General features: G+C 39.6%; 1 protein-coding gene across 1 annotated transcript in view; it reads left to right on the forward strand.

Annotated features, from left to right (window-relative positions):
* Positions 1–20,305, forward strand: part of sardh (sarcosine dehydrogenase) — a 278,779-nt gene that overhangs the window by 115,649 nt on the left and 142,825 nt on the right. The window contains exon 12 of the mRNA XM_051931764.1: positions 20,138–20,221. Coding sequence (XP_051787724.1) covers positions 20,138–20,221 — 84 coding nt within the window. The remainder of the gene's footprint in view (positions 1–20,137; positions 20,222–20,305) is intronic.

A 20,305-nucleotide genomic window follows, 5' to 3' on the forward strand; every position in this document is an offset into this window, starting at 1 on the left:
CCCAAAAAATCCCAAGGCACACCACAGGTTCACCAACCACAAAAGCATTGAATCTTTACACTTGTTAAACTGTCCAAAGGGGCAGAGGCGCCAAGAAAAAAAAAAGCAGCTTGGAGATTGGCATTTACAGACACAGCACTTAGCGAGCAATTTGGACACATTTTCAGAACTGCTTCGTCCCTTTGCCCGCTCATACAGATGGTCCTATACGGCATACCTGGGTAGTTGTCATTGTGCTCCAGTTAAAAACACTTGTTCAGAGTACAATTATAAAGTCATTGATGGTGATGAACAATTGAGGATGGCATTTGCGGAATTTTAATTTTAAGTTTTAATGTATGCCCACTTAAGAGATGCTTACTTCAATTAAATCAGTCTTTAGCAGTGTATTCAAAGTCTACAGTCGTTTAATTTTACTTTAACACGTCTGTCTATCTGTGTCTCATATGCCATACCAATTTGAGAATTAACACATTGGCTGCGTTTTCTTATTGCCTTCTTTTAACGTCACGTTGTACTTACTCAAGTAGTATTTTGTTTAAAGGTCGGGTATCAGGTCATCATTTAAGTTTAAACTATGCTATTAAATTTTTTAAAATTCTTTTTTATTGATTCTACATTCATTTAGTGATTCAGTTTATATTTATCTCAAGATTTATGCATCTCGGACCAGGAAACCATAACAGAAGGACAACATGATAGGAGGAATAACCTGGAGCCCACGATAGGGCTAGATCATTATCTCAGTCATGGTGAAAGATGAATAATAATAATAATAATAATAATTCATTACATTTATATAGCGCTTTTCTCAGAATGGATGGACTAGGGGAGATTGTTTATCAAGAGAAGTTCCTCATCCAGTACAGTAGATAGCAGTGCCTCATTGGTGTGGACCCAGTATGGATCCATGGGATTCGTAGTCCTGAGGGATGTCGTAATTTAGAGAGAAGCCATTTGTATACTGTTGTCAGGGTCATGTCCCACGTCTTTAGGGGTGTGGTTTCCAGGGTCGTGACCTTGACTTGATCAACAACTGTTATAAAAGATCAGCCTTTCACTAGGCACCTTATCCGATCTGCAGATAAAATTACATTACATTCATTTAGATATTGTGTGGTTTCTTTTCTTGTATTGCCTGGTTACAACTTATTGCCTTTTTTATTTTACTTTGATTTTGCCTCTCATCTGGGTAACGGTCTCCGCGATTTATTTTTATTTTCTTTTGTTTTGGCCTTTTGCCGCTTCTCCTGGTTTACTCTCAAATTTAGCTCTCTTGTTTTCCTGCTAAATCAGGACAATGGATAATCCTGTCGGGGTCTTTGGGTGCCATCGGAGGGCACTGCAGGAAGGAGGACTCCCTGCTTCTGCTTGACCTGGAAGTGTATCCATCAGGCTATGCCCTGGCTCTGGAAATACTCCTGCGTCCTACATAAAAGGAAGCCGTCCAGCCTCCTCCACTTGAGTCAGAGCCAAGAGACAGAAGACGAAGCTCACCTGGAGGAGGAGTATCGTGAAAGAGATATTTTGTGAATTAAAAGACATTAATTTGTACCCAGAATTGTCTTGGTGTGGTTGTGTCTGGGGTTTGGGGGCTCAGTGGTACACCCAGGAGGTCACTATATATATATATGTGTATGTGTGTGTGTGTGTGGGCACGTGCCAGGACACACCCAGAAATTTTTATGTTTTTGTTAGAAATCAATACCTTTTTTTCCTTCAAGATAATGCTAAATTGGTTAAGAATATCGCTAAGACGTTACTAGTGTTGCTAACGGCTTATACTACTCGACATGACAGCTATTTAATGTATTATTCACGCATGACTGCAAAGCCCCATTTTTAGTGGCCATTCCTTCAGTGTCATAATAGTAAACTTCTTTAGATTATCCTTAATTATCCATTTTTAAGTGCTAACTGGTTATCCGAGAAACCTTTGTAATTGCTTTAGCAATACTGAAACCTGTTATTCTGTTAACTTGGGTTGCAAAGTGCTGGCATCCCTAAGAAACATATTAGTGTATTGCGTTTGTATATAATGAAGGTTATTCCATGGAGCAGGCTGCCATGAAACTGAAGAATTTATACAAAGGTGTCTATTAATATCTTGAGAGAAGAGAGCAAACTGGATCTAACCAGGATAGAAAAAGAAGGCCCAGAGAGGATAAGTACGTAAGAGTCTGTAGTGCAAGAACAAGTGTCTTACAGGTCCTCAGTTGGCTTCTTCTTTAAATACACACCAAATACTACTGTTATCTGAAACCGGGAAAAGATGTCTCCAGGATGCGGATCATAATATGCTTTTCCAGTCATCTTCCGTCCAACGTCTGTGTTCTTTTGCCAAGTTTCAGATATGGCTTATTCCTTGAAACTCTAAGGTCAGCCTCCTAGAATTACTTTTTCTTATTGCAGATAACCCTGGTAAATTGGCAAGAGATTATAAGTGAGAAACCAACTGAGAATGTGTAACTCATTTGTTTTTCAGTCTACAGACTCTGATGTACTTGTCCTCCTGTGCAGGTATGCATGTACATGAGAAGAGTGGTGGTCTTCTTCTGCTGCTGCTGTAGCCCCTTTGCTTCACGGTCTGACTAAATTTTTTGTCTTCAGTGATGCTATTCTAAACACCTCTGTTGTAAAGATCTTTTGTTTGAATATTTGTGGCCTTGGCGGCACGGTGGTGCAGTGGGTAGCCCTGCTGCCTCGCAGTTGGGAGATCTGGGGACCTGGGTTCGCTTCCCGGGTCCTCCCTGCGTGGAGTTTGCATGTTCTCCCCGTGTCTGCGTGGGTTTCCTCCGGGCTCTCCGGTTTCCTCCCACAGTCCAAAGACATGCAGGTTAGGTGGTCTGGCGACTCTAAATTGGCCCTAGTGTGTGCTTGGTGTGTGGGTGTGTTTGTGTGTGTCCTGTGGTGGGTTGGCACCCTGCCTGGGATTGGTTCCTGCCTTGTGCCCTGTGTTGGCTGGGATTGGCTCCAGCAGACCCCCGTGACCCTGTGTTCGGATTCAGCGGGTTGGAAAATGGATGGATGGATGGATTTGTGGCCTTTCTGTTAGTGTGAACAAGTATTTTGATTGTCCTGTGATCTCTCTCATTAACAAAGTGTTTCTGCCCACAGAGCTGCAACTCACTGGGTGTTTTTTAATCAAACAATTTACTGCAAATTGTGGGCACTGTAGTGGATAAAAATCCAAAAAGGACCTCTGTTTGTGAAATGTTAGAACCGCCACGTCTGGCAATAACAATCATAGCATGTACAGTATCACATCTTTCAAATCCTAATCGTTACTTGCATAATAAGTAAACCTCTGTGCAGTGCCTGCATGCTGTGTATGCTCTATTGAATCCTTGTGATTTAGCTGTTTGGAGGAGTAGGCTTTTTGCATTAAATATCAAATGGATGAAATAAAATGGCCACTAAATTTACATCTAGACTGCTTTTAGCTGTGCGACCCCAAACATTACCCTGCTTACATCTAAGCTAAGGTTACTGGGTCATTGTTGAATACAAATTCTGGTTTATTGTGAATAAACATCTAATGCCCATGTGCCTGTACCAAAAAGACTGATTTCACCATCCAGTGCTACACTTTTTTGTTATTTTACTATAGTCAGAACTGCAATAGCAGTCATCTATTATCTCTCAAACCTGCCTATTCCAGCTCAGGTTAGCGGGAGGTGGAGTTTATCCCATCATCACTAATGAGAGGCAAGAACCACCACACAGGACCCTACACTGTCACTCAGCCAGTTTGGAGGACCCAGTACATCTACTGCCTTTGATATCTGTAGGTAGACTACAACAAAACTGGGATAATGTGCAGTGTCCGTCCAGATTTTTGCCTGATTGGAATTCAAATTTATTCTTCTTCTGCAACATTAAACACTGTTGCAGCAATCTGGGAAATAGACCTGGCACCAGGAACAACAACAACATTTATTTATATAGCACATTTTCATACAAAAAGTAGCTCAAAGTGCTTTACATACATGAAGAAAAGAAGAATAAAAGACAAATAAGAAATTAAAATAAGACAACCTTAGTTAACATAAAAAGGAGTAAGGTCCGATGGCCAGGTTGGACAGGAAAAAAAAAAAAAAAAAAAAAAAAAAAAACTCCAGAAGGCTGGAGAAAAAAAATAAAATCTGTAGGGGTTCCAGGCCACGAGACCGCCCAGTCCCCTTTGGGCATTCTACCTAACATAAATGAAATAGTCCTCTTTGTAGTTAGGGTTCTCACGGAGTCACTTGATGCTGATGGTTATACAGACTTCTGGCTTTTAATCCATCCATCATTGTTGGAACATCATGGTGCTTTGGGTAGATGGTGGTGGCACAAGCCACCACCAATAGGACACCGGAAAAGGAAACAGAAGAGAGAGTAGGGGTTAGTACAAATTTTGAATGAATAGTTATTATAATGAATTGGATATACAGAGTGTCAGGATTAAATTACAGTGAAGTTATGAGAAGGCCATGTTAAAGTAATGTGTTTTCAGTAGTTTTTTAAAGTGCTCCACTGTATTAGCCTGGCGAATTCCTACTGGCAGGCTATTCCAGATTTTAGGTGCATAACAGCAGAAGGCCGCCTCACCACTTCTTTTAAGTTTTGCTCTTGGAATTCTAAGGAGACACTCAGTTGAGGATCTGAGGTTGCGATTTGGAATATAAGGTGTCAGACATTCCGATATATAAGACGGGGCGAGATTATTTAAAGCTTTATAAACCATAAGCAGAATTTTAAAGTCAATTCTGAATGACACAGGTAACCAGTGTAGTGACATCAAAACTGGAGAAATGTGTTCGGATTTTCTTTTCCTGGTAAGGATTCTAGCAGCTGCATTCTGCACTAACTGCAAACGATTGATGCCTTTTTTGGGTAGTCCTGAGAGGAGTGCATTACAGTAATCTAGCCGACTAAAGACAAACGCATGAACTAATTTCTCTGCATCTTTCGATGATATAAGAGGTCTAACTTTTGCTATGTTCCTTAGGTGAAAAAATGCTGTCCTAGTGATTTTATTAATATGCGATTTAAAATTCAGATTACAATCAACGGTTACCCCTAAGCTTTTTACCTCCGATTTGACTTTTAATCCTAATGCATCCAGTTTATTTCTAATAGCCTCATTGTATCCATTATTGCCAATCACGAAGATTTCGGTTTTTTCTTTATTTAATTTGAGAAAGTTACTATTCATCCATTCTGAGATACAGGTTAGACATTGTGTTAGCGAATCAAGAGATTTGGGGTCATCAGGTGCTATTGATAAATACAGCTGTGTGTCATCAGCATAGCTGTGGTAGCTCACGTTATGTCCCGAGATAATCTGACCTAATGGAAGCATGTAGATTGAGAAGAGCAGCGGACCCAGGATAGAGCCTTGTGGAACACCATATAGAATATCATGTGTCTTTGAGTTATAATTACCACAACTAACAAAGAATTTTCTCCCTGCCAGGTAGGATTCAAACCAGTTTAAGACACTGCCAGAGAGGCCCACCCATTGACTAAGGCGATTCTTAAGAATATTATGATCAATAGTGTCAAATGCGGCACTCAAATCTAAGAGGATGAGAACAGATAAATGGCCTCTGTCTGCATTTACCCGCAAGTCATTTACTACTTTAACGAGTGCAGTTTCTGTGCTGTGATTTGTTCTAAAACCTGACTGAAATTTATCAAGAATAGCATGTTTATTGAGGTGCTCATTTAACTGCATAATGACTGCCTTCTCTAGAATTTTACTTAAGAAAGGCAGGTTAGAGATGGGTCTATAATTTTCAAGAGAAGAGGGGTCGAGATTATTTTTCTTAAGTAGGGGTTTAACTACCGCAGTCTTAAGACAGTCTGGGAAGACCCCCGTATCTAATGACGAATTTACTATGTCAAGAACATTATCAATAAGCACACCCGATACTTCTTTGAAAAAATTTGTTGGTATTGGGTCAAGGGCACAGGTGGATGGTTTCATTTGAGAAATTATTTTATGCAAATCAGGTAAATCTATCCTAGTGAAAGACTCTAATTTATTTATTATGGAGTACTGGGGTTTCGGGGGATCCTTAGTGTTGGGGAGATATACTATGTTATTTCTAATATCATTAATTTTTTGATTGAAAAATACAGCGATAGCCTCACAGGTTTTACTGGAAGTACTTAGGAGGCATTCCTTTGAGTTACCTGGGTTTAACAGATGATCAATTGTCGAAAATAAGACTCTGGGATTACTAGCATTGTTATTTATAAGCTTAGAGAAATAGCAGCGCCTCTCAAGACGGACTGTGTTATTGTATTCTGTTATTTTAACTTTTAATATCTCATAGTCAATAGTTAGTTTAGTCTTCCTCCATTTACGCTCAGCTCTACGGCATGTTCTCTTTAAATCAGACACTCTTTGGGTCTTCCAAGGTATAACAATGCTAGAAGATTTTTTAACTGTCTTTTCAGGTGCAACTATGTCAACAGCAGCCCTCACTTTAGTATTAAATCTTTCCACCTTACTATTTACATTCTCCTCGCTATTATAGTTGGCACTATAAACGGACTGATTGGTTAGAATGTTTGTAAGTTTTAAAGTTGCTGATGAGTCAAAGAAGCGTTTTTTAACAATATGCTTCTCATGAGTGTTTTCTATCATTATTTCTATATTAAAAAGTAGAAGAAAATGGTCTGAAAGACCCGTATCAATGACCTGCTTTATATCAACTTTTAGTCCTTTAGTAATTACTAAGTCTAACGTATGACCTGCTTTATGTGTAGGCTGATTAACGAGCTGTCTCAAATCAAAAGAGTCCAGGAGGTTCATAAATTCTTTTACTTTTTGGTCACATTGATTATCTACATGAAAATTAAAGTCGCCGACTATTAAGAGTGCGTCATAGTTCGTAATTAAGATTGACATCAAGTCAGAGAATTCCTCAAAGAAAGACGCATTGAATTTAGGAGGTCTATACACGGATAATACTAGAACGTGAGAATCTCCCTGAATAACAATGGCGAGATACTCAAAAGACTTGAACTTACCAAAACTGATATTTTTACATTTTAACCTGCTAGAGTAAATGTTTGCTAGCCCTCCACCTCTCTTTCCTTGGCGATCAGCATGAGTAAAACTGTAATCCGGAGGCGCAGATTCGATTAAAACAGCTGCGCCATCTGAGCTAAGCCACGTCTCACTTAGTGCAATAAAATCTATTTTTTTTTCACTAATAATGTCGTTGATAAAAAACGTCTTGTTAGTTAAAGCTCTAATATTTAATAGTGCCATATTCAATGTTTCGGAGGAGCAGAGATGAATACTATGTGCGTTATTGATATAGGGAACAGGAATTAAGTTATTTTTATTAGCGCCGCTCTGTGTGTATTTTTTGTTTAATCTATGATCTGTTTTTACAGTTTTAATACATTGTTCATCTAAAGTAGTAACTTTAATTAAATTATTGGTGTTTATGCCGTATTGCCTAGATTTTCTATGTGCATTAAGATTGGTTATTACAGTATTTATGTTGCGCACTTTTATGGAAGATTTTTTTAAACAATTATCATGACCAAGCACAGGAGTGGCATTTCGGAAGGGGTTAAATGCAGAGATAGATAGTCAAGATAAACGAATTACCTTCGATATGTTTTCGGAGAGGACCCGGGCGCCGAAGCTGTTCGGATGCAGGCCATCTCGCTTGAAGAAACGCGGTCTTTCCCAAAAGAGGTCCCAGTTGTTAATGAACCCGATGTCTTGATTCTTGCAGAAGCCCTGCAGCCAGTTGTTTAAACCAAGCAGACGACTGTAATACTCGTTTGATCGTCTGACGAGAGGGAGTGGACCCGAGATGAATATCTTTGCCGATGGGGTCCTCTCCTTTGTGTCTTTAATTAATGCAGTGAAGTCTGCCTTGAGGATCTCCGACTGTCGGTGCCTTATGTCGTTTACGCCAGCATGTATAACAATGGCTCCAACTGCCCTGTTCTTGTAGATCGCCGGTGCACGTCTCGTCACATCTCGGACACGAGCACCGGGGAAAACAAGAAACAAAAGATTTTCTATTAGGGCAAGTGATATTGAGGTTCCTAACAATAGAATCACCTACCACAATTACATCACCAGGAGCTGAAGGCGAACTGGGGACGCTTAGAGGGTCAAACCGGTTCTGGGTTACGATGCTTGCCTGTGCCGATGGAGGTGTTCTGGCCTTGAACCCCCGCCTGCATAGCTGAAATACACCGAGGTCATCATCGGTGTCGCTCCTACGAGGCGCGGGGGTGAAGGTGACTTGCGCGGCACAACGCGGGGTTGATGTTACGCCGATAACAGATGGCGAGGACGGTTTATCCAACAGCCGAGCCTTCAGATCTCTGAGGTATCTTCGTCTGGACAGAAGATTCTGAATCTGTTCATCGAGTGCCTGGAGTTCCTCGACTACAGTTGCAATGCGATTCACCTCACTGTCGGCCATTGTCCGCTTCTGCTTTGCTTCCGCTTCCGCTTCGTGCCCTAGGAAAAATGAGAGAGAGAGAGAAGGTGAGAGTGAAGAGTGAAGAAGTTATCAGTCCCCTAAATACAAGGGAAAATTGCAATGGCATTGTCTCCATATCCCATGCAATAAAAACATTTTCAGTGTCTGCATGGTCAGATTGCTTAGGCTGTGTCTTCCTGTAATCGTTGCATGAATTTTTCTTTTCAATCTTTTTTTCCAATATGCACATACAGTTCATCATAGTGTCCACACAGAGGGCAACTAATCACACATTCATATCCTGGTACATTGAACATCTAAGGCGTCAGTGCTACCAAGTGATCCTTTTGCAGTATCATTTTTTACTTTCTTAATGTAAATAGTTGGTATTTCTTTTGATGAATGTGACTTGTAGTTTGTTCAGAGTATCCTGTATGGTTTTTTTTTCATTGTTGTCGGCTTATAATAACAATGACTTTTTCCTTGTAGTGGTTTCTGTGCTTAAATTTTGGATTTTTGGAGGTATTTCGATTTAATGATATGTTTGTGTTGCCCATTTTGGAGTTCTTTTGCACTGAACAGTGATTGTGGTAACACATCAGATGCCCTCATCTTTAGGGCAATGTAGGAACACACAGCAGTGCAGTATCAGGATTGGATATATTTATTGGAAGACCATTCTGAGCTTTAGTGTGATACATAATCAAACATTTATAAAGATACAGTGGATCCAGTAAGTGGCAGTAACATATAAGGTAGTTGACTCATCAGGCCACCTTTTAAATGGTATGCTTCTTAAGAAGAAGTCCACTTTATAAACTGTCAAGGGGGATATTGGGTATAAAAATGGAAATTTAATCTAGGTCTTCATAGTTACCAAAAGATACCATTGAAGAATTCTGTTGGATATAACATCAAATGAAATCTTTTGTCTCATACTATTTATATTTCAAACACACACCACAGAAAGGGAAAACATGAACAAACTACTAAAATATGTAAATATGTAGTAGGAACTGAATCCTTAGCATGATGGCTCCTGTCTTATCTACATAGCGATATGACCACTAGATGGTGCACCTGTTTTATTTGTGGAAGTTTACCAAGTGGCTCAAAAATGAGATTTTAATCAGGGTTATTGGGGGCTCCATAAAGTTTATCCCTCACTTTTTAAAATCAATCAAACAATGATCACATTTTACAGTGAAACAGAAGTTTCTTCTATTCACGTATTGCTCACATGCATGTAAGAAAATAAGGTTTCTGAAAATGGTGAAGCTAAGCTTACCACAACAGGCACAATGAGTCATGTAACAAAACACTTGTTTAGTAATGCTTTTGTTTTGTTAGATTTGAATAAAACTCTTAAGATCTCTAAAAATATATTGTCAAATTTTATAAAAAAAGTAATCCTACCTTCTTTTTTTATATACAGACTCAACAACAATGTGAGTGCCCGAAATTATGTGTGTGTAGCCAGATGCTGGCCATTGCGTGTGTTGCCAGGACTGTGGACAGCAGGAAACTGTGTGTGACATTTGCTTAGACTAACCATCTGTGAACACGGGAGTAGACGGTTGTCTGGCTAACGTCTGAATTCAGCTGCTTCTTTCCAGGGTTTTTCTTGGGTCTTTTCTAAACAAGAACATCAGTATCATCATCCGTCAGCTCAAACCAGGAATAGGGTGGAGAAGGAGTTTGGTTGATCGTAACTTTCAAATGTGTAGAAAGAGATTTTTGTCCTGCAGAACAAAGCTTTTATTCTGATACTGTTTTTAATCTGTAACACAAAAAACAGTTATCGACTCAATGTGTATTCCTGCTATCTGTTCAACTACTGCTGTGCTGTCCATCTGCAAATTTTTCAGGACAGGTTTATTACGCCACTCTTTCCTATCAACAGAAATTGCAAAAAAATTATTAACTGGCTTGCAGAAATTTCCTACACAATGAATATAACATGCAGTTCAGCATCAGCCCATCACAGTACCCACTCACACTCATGTAGGGGCCATTTAGAAATAACCCATTATCCTAATTTGGACATCTTTGCTGAAGTGGGAAGAAACCCCAGAGAGACATGGAGAGACACTATACCATCCAATGTGATGAATACACATACATTTTAAGGTTTAGCTGTTAAACCAAATCTCAGCTCCCTTCGTAGGCTCTGGTAATTCTAGTGTTAAAAGGTTAAAGTTGTGGCAATATTGTTAAGGAAAAAGTGAAAGACACTTCTTTATCTTAGGTTTTCATTGTCACCTTTCATTTACCGTATATACTCGCAGATAAGTTCTCCCACGGATAAGTCGAGACTTGATTTTACCGTATAATTTCTGGTATTTTATAATGTCGGTTGTATACTGTAAGTCGAATGCGGAAAACTCACGCTATTGGTCCAAAAGATTATGATATGCTAATGCTCACCTGAAAGAGTAACCACGGGGCACACGGCCTTTTTTTGTATGTGGGTGCAGTAATGCGTGGTATCAGCTTGTGCTCCTAACCTCTCTCTCTCTCTCTCTCTCTCTCTCTGTTGTGCCTACGTGACCACATGGTGATACCCGAACTATTCCGAAGCAACATTTGCACTGATTTGTGGTTTTTGTATCTCACACCCTCATACACCTTTATCGTAAGAGCATCCCTTATATACGATGGAGCGTTCGATTAGAAGAAAATGTGAGGCTGGTTTTAAATTAAACGTCATTGAAGTAGCGAAGGAAATTGGTAACTGTGCTGCTGCAACAAAATTCAATGCGTCTGAAAAACTGATGTGAGATTGGAGGAGGCAAGAAGATAAAAATAAATTAAGTGTCGCATTTTTGAATGGGCGTATAATTCGGGGTCTGATTTTCTGATCAATTTTTTGGTGGTTTTTCGGGTTTCAAGACCTGACATATAAGCGAGTATAAACGGTAGATGTCATTCTTAACTTTGTAGCCCTCTTAAAACTTGCAACACAGCCAGGAAAACAGGGTTATCCGTTATCAGTTAACAGTTATCTTCTGCAGGTGTCACAGTCACAATGAGGCAGTGGTTTAGTGCTTCTTCCTCGTTGCTTCAAACAATTATCTGTGTGGAGTTTGCACATTTTCTCTCTCTCTTATGAATATACAGAAAATTATGGTAACATTTGAATTGTGGAAACAATTTATTCACAAAACATACTTCATATGTGCAAGATGATTTACAGGAATGTCTCAAGCTGTTCACCATCATGTTCAACACACAAAAACCAACGAGTAATACTACCATTTAAAGCCCAGACACACATTTCATGGGGATTAGATGATACCACATTCCGTATTCTGTCCTTTAGGTCATTGATATCATGAACTTTCCTGCTATACATGCGTTCCTTCACCATACCCCTTTCCAGAAATCACATGGTGTCAAATCAGGGGAAAGGTGTGGTTGAGATAAAAATAATCCATTAGTGTTAACATAATTTTGAATGACCCTGTATATATATATACACACATATACAGTATATACTGTATATATATATTGTGGACGCTAGAGGCGCTGTTGCCCCTTTAATCCCACCAGACAGACGTCTAAGACACACGTTTAAAACACCAAGAATAGCTTCTTTAATAATTTCTTCATGGAAATGTCCCATGCTGTCCTGTAGGAATCCGAGGAACCATTTCCCTCCAGGGGAGCTGCCATCTAGCGCCCCGGGGGATGTATTGCCCTGAAAAGGCTATTTTCTTCTGATGAGGGACGTCCCCGCCGGACTGAAACGCCGGCCATCCATCACAATATATATTGTGGACCACCAGGGTGCGTACAGCCACCCTAACCTGACACAGACAGGCAAAGACACAAGTGTTGCACAGCATACATTTTTCTCTCGCCTCCACTCCTCCTCCAGCAAGCTTCATCCTTTTCCACCCGACTCTGGCTCACTGTCCTTCTGCGTCCACTCCTCTTCCAGCAAGCTTCATCCTTCTTCCTCCCGTCTCTGGCTATCCAAATGGAGTGTGGCGGCTCCTTTTATTCAGCTCCTGGGGGTGCTTCAGGTGGCTAATCAGTGTTACCTGGAATAACTCCCAGGTTAGGTGGAAGTCCACTGCAGGGCTCTGCAGCTCCCACTGGTGTCCCCCATGGAACCCAATAGGGCTGTACCAAACTCTAACTCCCAGCGTGCCCTGCAGGAATCCGTGGGGCCACAGCCATAGACACTTTTTCTTGCCCCTTGAATCAGGAAGTTTACTCCACTGATTGGTAAGGAGCGAGAATGGTGGAAGACCATGTAATTGAGGAGAAAAGGCATTATATGTGAATCAGTCATGATGAAAAAATCTAAACAGAAGCCTGTATTAAGAGTGTGAATGGTGACAGAGAAGGCATAGTCGCACCCAGAAAATATGTCAAAAAATGCAATTCAGTTTACTGTATTGTACTTTTGAAGGTTCAGAGGGCTGTAATAAGTCTATAGGTAAAATTACATATTGTACAAATTGCATAGCGTATACGCATAACACTCCAGATTACGTTAAACAGTAGTAATGTCCATACAGTACACACAAGTATGTTAGATGTGATATTTTATTAAATGTTTTGTACTGAATATTCATGCCTACTGATTTCTTTCATGAATGTTTTCTGCTGGGACAGACACCTACTCACCAAAGACAGATTTACGAATAAATACCTTGACAGTACTTGAAAGTCGCTGTTCTTGACCATATAGTTGTCTTACTTTGTGAGTACAAATAAATGGAGACAACCAGGTTACTGGTTATATTGCCAGTATTCTCACTTTGAGTCACTCTGCTCAAGTTAATTACATACCATAGTTCCAAGAATGGGAATCTGTAAGCATCTATGCTTTGCACTTTTAATTTGTCTGCCGTGTTGGATTAGTGTCTAGTAAATGCTAGGGTAATGGCTGCTGTGTGTTTTAGGTCACAGCTCTGCATAATAACAGATGTACCGTATGCTTCATAAATTGTATAACATAACATTCTGTTTAATCCGATTCAGAGCTGCATGTGTTACAATGTATTAAACAACAGTGGATGTGGTGCCAATCCATCGCAGAGCCCACTTACTCAAACTTACACCCCCATGTTCACACTGTGCCCAATTAAAATAGCCTATCAATCTAATATTCAGGGAATACCTGAAGGAAAACTCCACACGGATAAAGACCAAGAGCAGGTTTTATACCTAAGGTGCTGGATCCTCTTAATTGAACAGGCTAAAATTTGTCAATACAGTAATCCCTCGCTATATCGTGCTTCGCCTTTCGCGGCTTCACTCTATCGCGGATTTTATATGTAAGCATATTTAAATATATATCGCGGATTTTTTGCTGGTTCGCGGATTTCTGAGGACAATGGGTCTTTTAATTTCTGGTACATGCTTCCTCAGTTGGTTTGCCCAGTTGATTTCATACAAGGGACGCTATTGGCAGATGGCTGAGAAGCTACCCAACTTACTTTTCTCTCTCTCTCTCTTGCACTGACTTTCTCTGATCCTGACTTAGGGGGATTGAGCAGGGGGGCTGTTTGCACACCTAGACGATACGGATGCTCGTCAAAAAATGCTGAAAGATTATATTCACTTTGCTCCCTTCTGTGCAGCTGCTTCGTGAAGCGACATGCTGCACGGTGCTTCGCATACTTAAAAGCACGAAGGGCACGTATTGATTTTTGGTTGTTTGTTTTTATCTGTCTCTCTCTCTCTCTCTCTTTCTCTGCTCCTGACGGAGGGGGTGTGAGCTGCCGCCTTCAACAGCTTTGTGCCGCGGTGCTTCGCATACTTAAAAGCCAAACAGCCCTATTGATTTGTTTGCTTTTCTCTATCTCTCTGACATTATCTGCTCCTGACGTGCACTCCTTTGAAGAGGATGATATGTTTGCATTCTTTTAATTGTGAGACAGAACTGTCATCTCTGTCTTGTCATGGAGCACAGTTTAAACTTTTGAAAAAAAGACAAATGTTTGTTTGCAGTGTTTGAATAAAGCTCCTGCCTCTCTACAACCTCCTGTGTTTCTGTGCAAATCTGTGACCCAAGCATGACAATATAAAAATAACCATATAAACATATGGTTTCTACTTCGCGTATTTTCACCTTTCGCGGGGGGTCTGGAACGCAACCCCCGCGATGAAGGAGGGATTACTGTATAGTAAAAAGCGGAAATCTGACAGAAAGTTCAATTTCCTGTTTTTTTTATACACAGCAGACTTATTTCTGAAATCTTTATTGATCAGCAACAAAGCTAGTTTAATTATTGATGTTACAAACTTGCTGCCTTCTGCTTAAATGCACCAAGACTGAGAGGTAATGTTTACAGGGGAATAACTTTAGTGATCTGAATAACTGAACACCATGTTTGTTTTCGGCAGACAAGCCATCAAGAACACACGACTGATGTCATAAATGGTTTGCTACACACAAGTAAGGTTTTTCATCCTTACCATGAACTTCCCTCATTCATGAGACGGTAGTTGTGTGTCTTCTGGCTCATGACAAATCAGTGATAAAGGTGTTCTATAAAGTAAGGTGTATTTCTTTTCTTCACTGAAATATACATTGAAGTAATCAAAAGAGTGATGTGGATTAACATCCCACATTATTTTTATAATGAAAATATTTTTTGGTCCTTTGGAACATTTCAGAGGTGAGGGCGTTTAAAGAAAAGAAAAAATGAAAGATTTTGAATCAGAGCTGTGCCTAATTGCTGATGGCATGCAATAGCTTTAGTATGATGTTTACCAAGCGTCAGGATTAAAAGCTTTCCAAGCAGGAGACTAAATAAAAAGTGAAATGAATGACAGTGTTTAAGTTTACTGGAGGGAAGGTGAATACAATCCTTCAAATCACTACTATTCAGTCCTCAACCCACCTCATGAAGCAGTGATTAGTCACATTTCAGTGTTGTTTATATTAATAAAGAGAGCAGGGACTGAAATATTAAACACATCTAAAAGGTTCTAATGGCTGTTTATCCGTGCATACATGAATGAAGTTACACACTCTAAGAGTTTTATATTCTGCTAGAACTCAAGAGGGGCCCCACTAAATTTCCTGAGACAGAACTGGGCCAGACTGAAGAAAGAAAATATCACCGGCACTTTTCCTAAATCATAAAAATGATAAAGTGCAGATGATGCTTAAGTGCAGAAATGGGAAGTGTAAGAAAGAGCGCTGCTGCATTTTTTATGATTCAGCTCATAAATCTGTCCATGAGAGTAGGATACCATCAGGCCAGCTGAACAGTGCGGCTGTTTTTCACTTTTATGTTTCAAGGGTGATATGGTAGTTTAATATTGAATGTTAGGCTACATTTTTGAGTTTTCTTGAAACTAGAAAAGGGAATTAAACACATTGTGGCAATCCTCCCTCAGGGCACTACCTTGATGCGGGTTAACCCATGCGCTCAGGAGTTTGCCATCTCAACACTTGGCTGCCTAGTCAGTATTTTTATGTGGGACTTGCACCATAAACATCACTTGTCAGATTTCATACCTAATAAAAAAAACATTTTGACCTCAGTTTCCTTGCGTTTCTTTTTTGGCAGGATAGCCTATTAAGTGAGATGTATGTGTTGATAGATAGAAATGGCAAATGTTACTTGATAAATTTGGCTATTCAGTTTCTTCTTATCTTGGCTACTCGGTTAACCTTCTCATTCCCCATAACGAGGACACAATGTGATCTCTGTCAGTTATCAACCAACAATTCACATGTGTCATATTCGTCAGATTGATTTCTAGTCCACCGCTTAAAGCTCCTTGCTGTGGAGTGTCCACAGCGTTTTCTTAGTGTAGCCTTTCCTAATGTTAGTGTATGAAAGTCAATTGTCACAATTCATACTCCCAAGTTAAAATAAATCTGTTGTGAGTTGAAAGTCACAGGCTTAGAGTTATTCCTAAGCTGACATATGTGGCAGCCCCAGCAGTACACAGTGGATTCAGAAAGTGTTCAGATCCCTTCAAATTCTTCACACTTTATTATGTTGTAGATTTAATTTTAAATGGAGACATTTGCTGTTTTTTTCCCATCAGTTGACCCATAATAACTCATAGTGACAAAGTAGAAACATGTATTCAGAAAGGTTTGTAAATGTATTAAAATTCTAAAGCTCAAATCTGTCATTTATGTATTCAGACCCTTAATTCAGCACTTTGTAGAAGCCCCTTTAGCAGCAGTTACAGCTTTGAGTCTTCTTGGGTAAGTCAAAGTACATACTTTGCAGACCCAGATTTGGGCAGCTTCTCTCATTCTTCCTGGCAGATCCTCTGAAGCTACATTTGGTTGGATGGGAAGCATCTGTAAACTGCCATCTTTATGTCTCTCAACAGATGTTCTGTGGGGATTAAGTCTGTGCTATGGCTGGGCCATTCAAGGACACTTTGAAACTTGTCCTAAAGCCACTCCAGTATTGTATTGGCTGTGTGCTTCAAGTCATTGTGATGCTAAAAAAAAGTGAACCTTCACCCCAGTCTGTTGTTGTGTGCACTCTGGAAAAGGACTGGCTCAGAAAGCTTGAAGGACCATCCCCTATGAAATCATTAACCAGTACTGAAATTTAATCTAAACATCCCATGTCGAGCCTAATTAGTCCAGGGATTAACCTGGCATCTTTTAGAAAAAGGAAGGGACCATGAGGGCAACCATTAAGAAGGATATCAGGAAGGCTAAAAGACAATTGGAGAGAAATATAGCTGATAAGGCAAAAGACGACCCTGAGAGATTCTTTCAGTATTTTAGTAGTAAAAGAACAGTCAAGGAGGAGTTCAAATGCACGAGAAATAGTAAAAGGGAATTAAAAGATACAGACAATGAAATAGCAGATGCCCTAAACTTGCATTTTTCTGAGGTCTTCACAAGTGAGCAAGTGGATAACCTCCCAGAGATAACAGCGACTACTAAGGAGGTTCTGAGTGATTTAAATATTGAGGGTGAAGTGCTGCTCAAATTAAATAAGCTGAAATCACCAGGACCAGATAATATTTACCCATGAGTTCTTAAGGAGGCTAGTGAATACAGATATAAACCCTTGACACATATTTTTAGGAAGTCCACTGCGCACTGGAGAGATTCTGAAGGATTGCAAAATGGCAAATATCATCCCATTATATAAAAAGGGTGACAGGGCAGATCCAAGCAACTATAGGCCAGTAAGCTTAACGTGCATCAGAAGAAAATTAATGGAAGGATTTTTTAAGGATAAGATTGAGCTACACCTGGCAAGGACAGGAGTTATTAGGAACAGTCAGCTTGGATTCAGAAGAGGGAGGTCGTGTTTTACTAACATGCTGGAATTCTATGAGGAGGCAACAAAAGGATACGATCAAAGTGGAGCTTATGATATTATTTATCTGGACTTTCAGAAAGAATTTGATAAGGTGCCACATGAGAGGTTGTACATCAACCTAAAAGAAGTGGGAGTTCAGGGTGATGTTTTTAGATGGGTGCAAAATTGGCTCAGACACAGGAAGTAGAGGGTGAAGGTGCGAGGAACCTCATCAGAACTGAGCGATGTTAAGAGTGGTGACCAGCAGGGGTCAGTGCTAGGGCCTCTGCTATTTTTAATATATATAAATGATTTAGATAGGAATATAAGTAACAAGCTGGTTAGGTTTACAGATAATTTGGAATCCGTTATATCATTACAGAAGGACTTGGATAGCATACAGACTTGGGCAGATTTGTGGCAGATGAAATTTAATGTCAGTAAATGTAAAGTATTAGACATAGGAAGTAAAAAAATGTTAGGTTTGAATACACAATGGGCGGTAGGAAAATCAAGAGTACACCTTATGAGAAGGATTTAGGATTCATAGTGGACTCTACGCTGTCAACTTCCCGACAGTGTTCAGAAGCCATTAAGAAGGCTAACAGAATGTCAGGTTATATACCGCCCTGATGTGTGGAGTACAAGTCACAGGATGTTCAGCTCAAGATTTATAATTCACTGGTGAGGCCTCATCTTGAGTACTGTGTGCAGTTTTGGTCTCCAGGCTACAAAAAGGACATAGCAGCACTAGAAAAGGTCCAGAGAAGAGCGACTAGGCTGATTCCAGGGCTACATGGGATGAATTATGAGGAAAGATTAAAAGAGCCGAGCCTTTTCAGTTTAAGCAAAAGAAGATTAAGAGGTGACACGATAGAAGTGTTTAAAATTATGAAGGGAATTAGTGCAGTGCAAACTAGACTTGATGTTTTTTTGGAAGAAATAAGTGCATAAGACTGGCAAGCTTTGTTGGGCTGAATGGCCTGTTCTCATCTAAATTGTTCTAATGTTCTAAAGAAAAACCCGGATTATGTGCCCATTCATCACAGGACATCTCATATTGGGCCACTTGTGTGCATGAATGTGCATTTGAATGCTTGTATTCCCACCCTGAAATGCTATATTTTTCAATTGGCAAAAAGTCCCTGAAAAATAAGCTCATTAATTCGCCCAATGCTGCTAAAAACTCACCTCAGAGTAGGCAGGGAAAGATCAAACTTTCGATCATTAGGGAAAAACAAGGGGAAGGAAATGATGGTTTTGCTTTGCACTGTCATCTGTACAAGCAATGAAAGTATCATTTTCATCATTCACATGATTCAACACTTGGGGAGTTTCTTGTATATTACTAAGTCTTTGACAATTCAGTGGTTTTCAGATTGTATGTTTCAGAGAAAAGAGGGTGAAAAGCAAGGTGGAACTTCTAAATGACAGTTTGGTGTTACAGTAAATACAAAAACAGATAGCCAAAAGCTCTTTTTGATTAGCTTATTTAAATAGTATTTACAAACATTAGTTCTCAAACAGTACTGTAGTCCTGAACACCTCTTATTGCTCCTGCCTCCCTCTGAAGCCAGAAGAAGAATGTAGCGTAGTTATGTTGACTTGACCCTTAGGCCTGTCTATAGTTTCTAGATAATTACACTTGAAAAGAACATTGGACTTGCAATTTAAAAGTTATTCTGAAATTGTACAAACCAAAGTAATTTTTATGTATTGTAAAATAATGAGAAATAACAAGATAAAGATTCGGGGTACCAGTGGGTAACCCCGTTTAATATCCAAAATGCATTGTATTTTTAGAGAGAACAAAAACGTACATCGGTATCAACGTCAAGCTGGAAAAAAAAAGCTCTTCATGAAGGCTGGGTCCAATGTGGTGAGAACTTTGTGTAGTCAATGTACTTATGTAGTAGAGTGGAAGTGGAAGGGCTGGATGATCAGTGTTTCTGGTGGAAGTGATGTCATTGATCCTTGGATTGTCCTCCTCCATTCCAGGGCAAACAGAAATCGGGTTAGTTGCAGTGTCACACTCCAGTCTTTCCTCATAATATTTGATAATCCCTTCCCTGTTAGATATGTCCTAATCTCGTGTGTTTGACTAGTCTGTAGAAGTACAGATTAATTCTACTGTTTGTGTAAATGTGCTATCTTAGATAATGATTTTTAGTTTAATAATTTCCTTATAGTTAAAATGTATTTGTCCCTAATTTCACTGCTGCAGGGCAGTTACCCAATACTAAAGAGAGTAAAAATTGTGTAATGAAGTCTTTGTCACTGACCAAAGAGATGATGACAAATGCTGTGGAAGTGTACATTTTTGTCTGTATTTTGGCGCTTGATAGTTTGAAAAAATGAAACCTTTAATCAATAGATATTAAATTGATGATGAAAATAAATGTATTATTTTTATTTTTCCCCCTTTAGGAACTACTTTCCCAAGGCTGTGTATTTCAAGAGCGCCATGGATGGGAGAGGCCAGGCTGGTTCAGCCAGAAGGGATCAGCTCCGGTAGACACTTTTACTATGTATTACATCACAGGTGTCACAAACAGCAGTGACCTGTAATACAGTTCCTCAAAAGGCTAATGTCAA

Source organism: Erpetoichthys calabaricus, chromosome 9, assembly GCF_900747795.2.
Source record: "Erpetoichthys calabaricus chromosome 9, fErpCal1.3, whole genome shotgun sequence".
Classification (NCBI taxonomy): domain Eukaryota; kingdom Metazoa; phylum Chordata; class Cladistia; order Polypteriformes; family Polypteridae; genus Erpetoichthys; species Erpetoichthys calabaricus.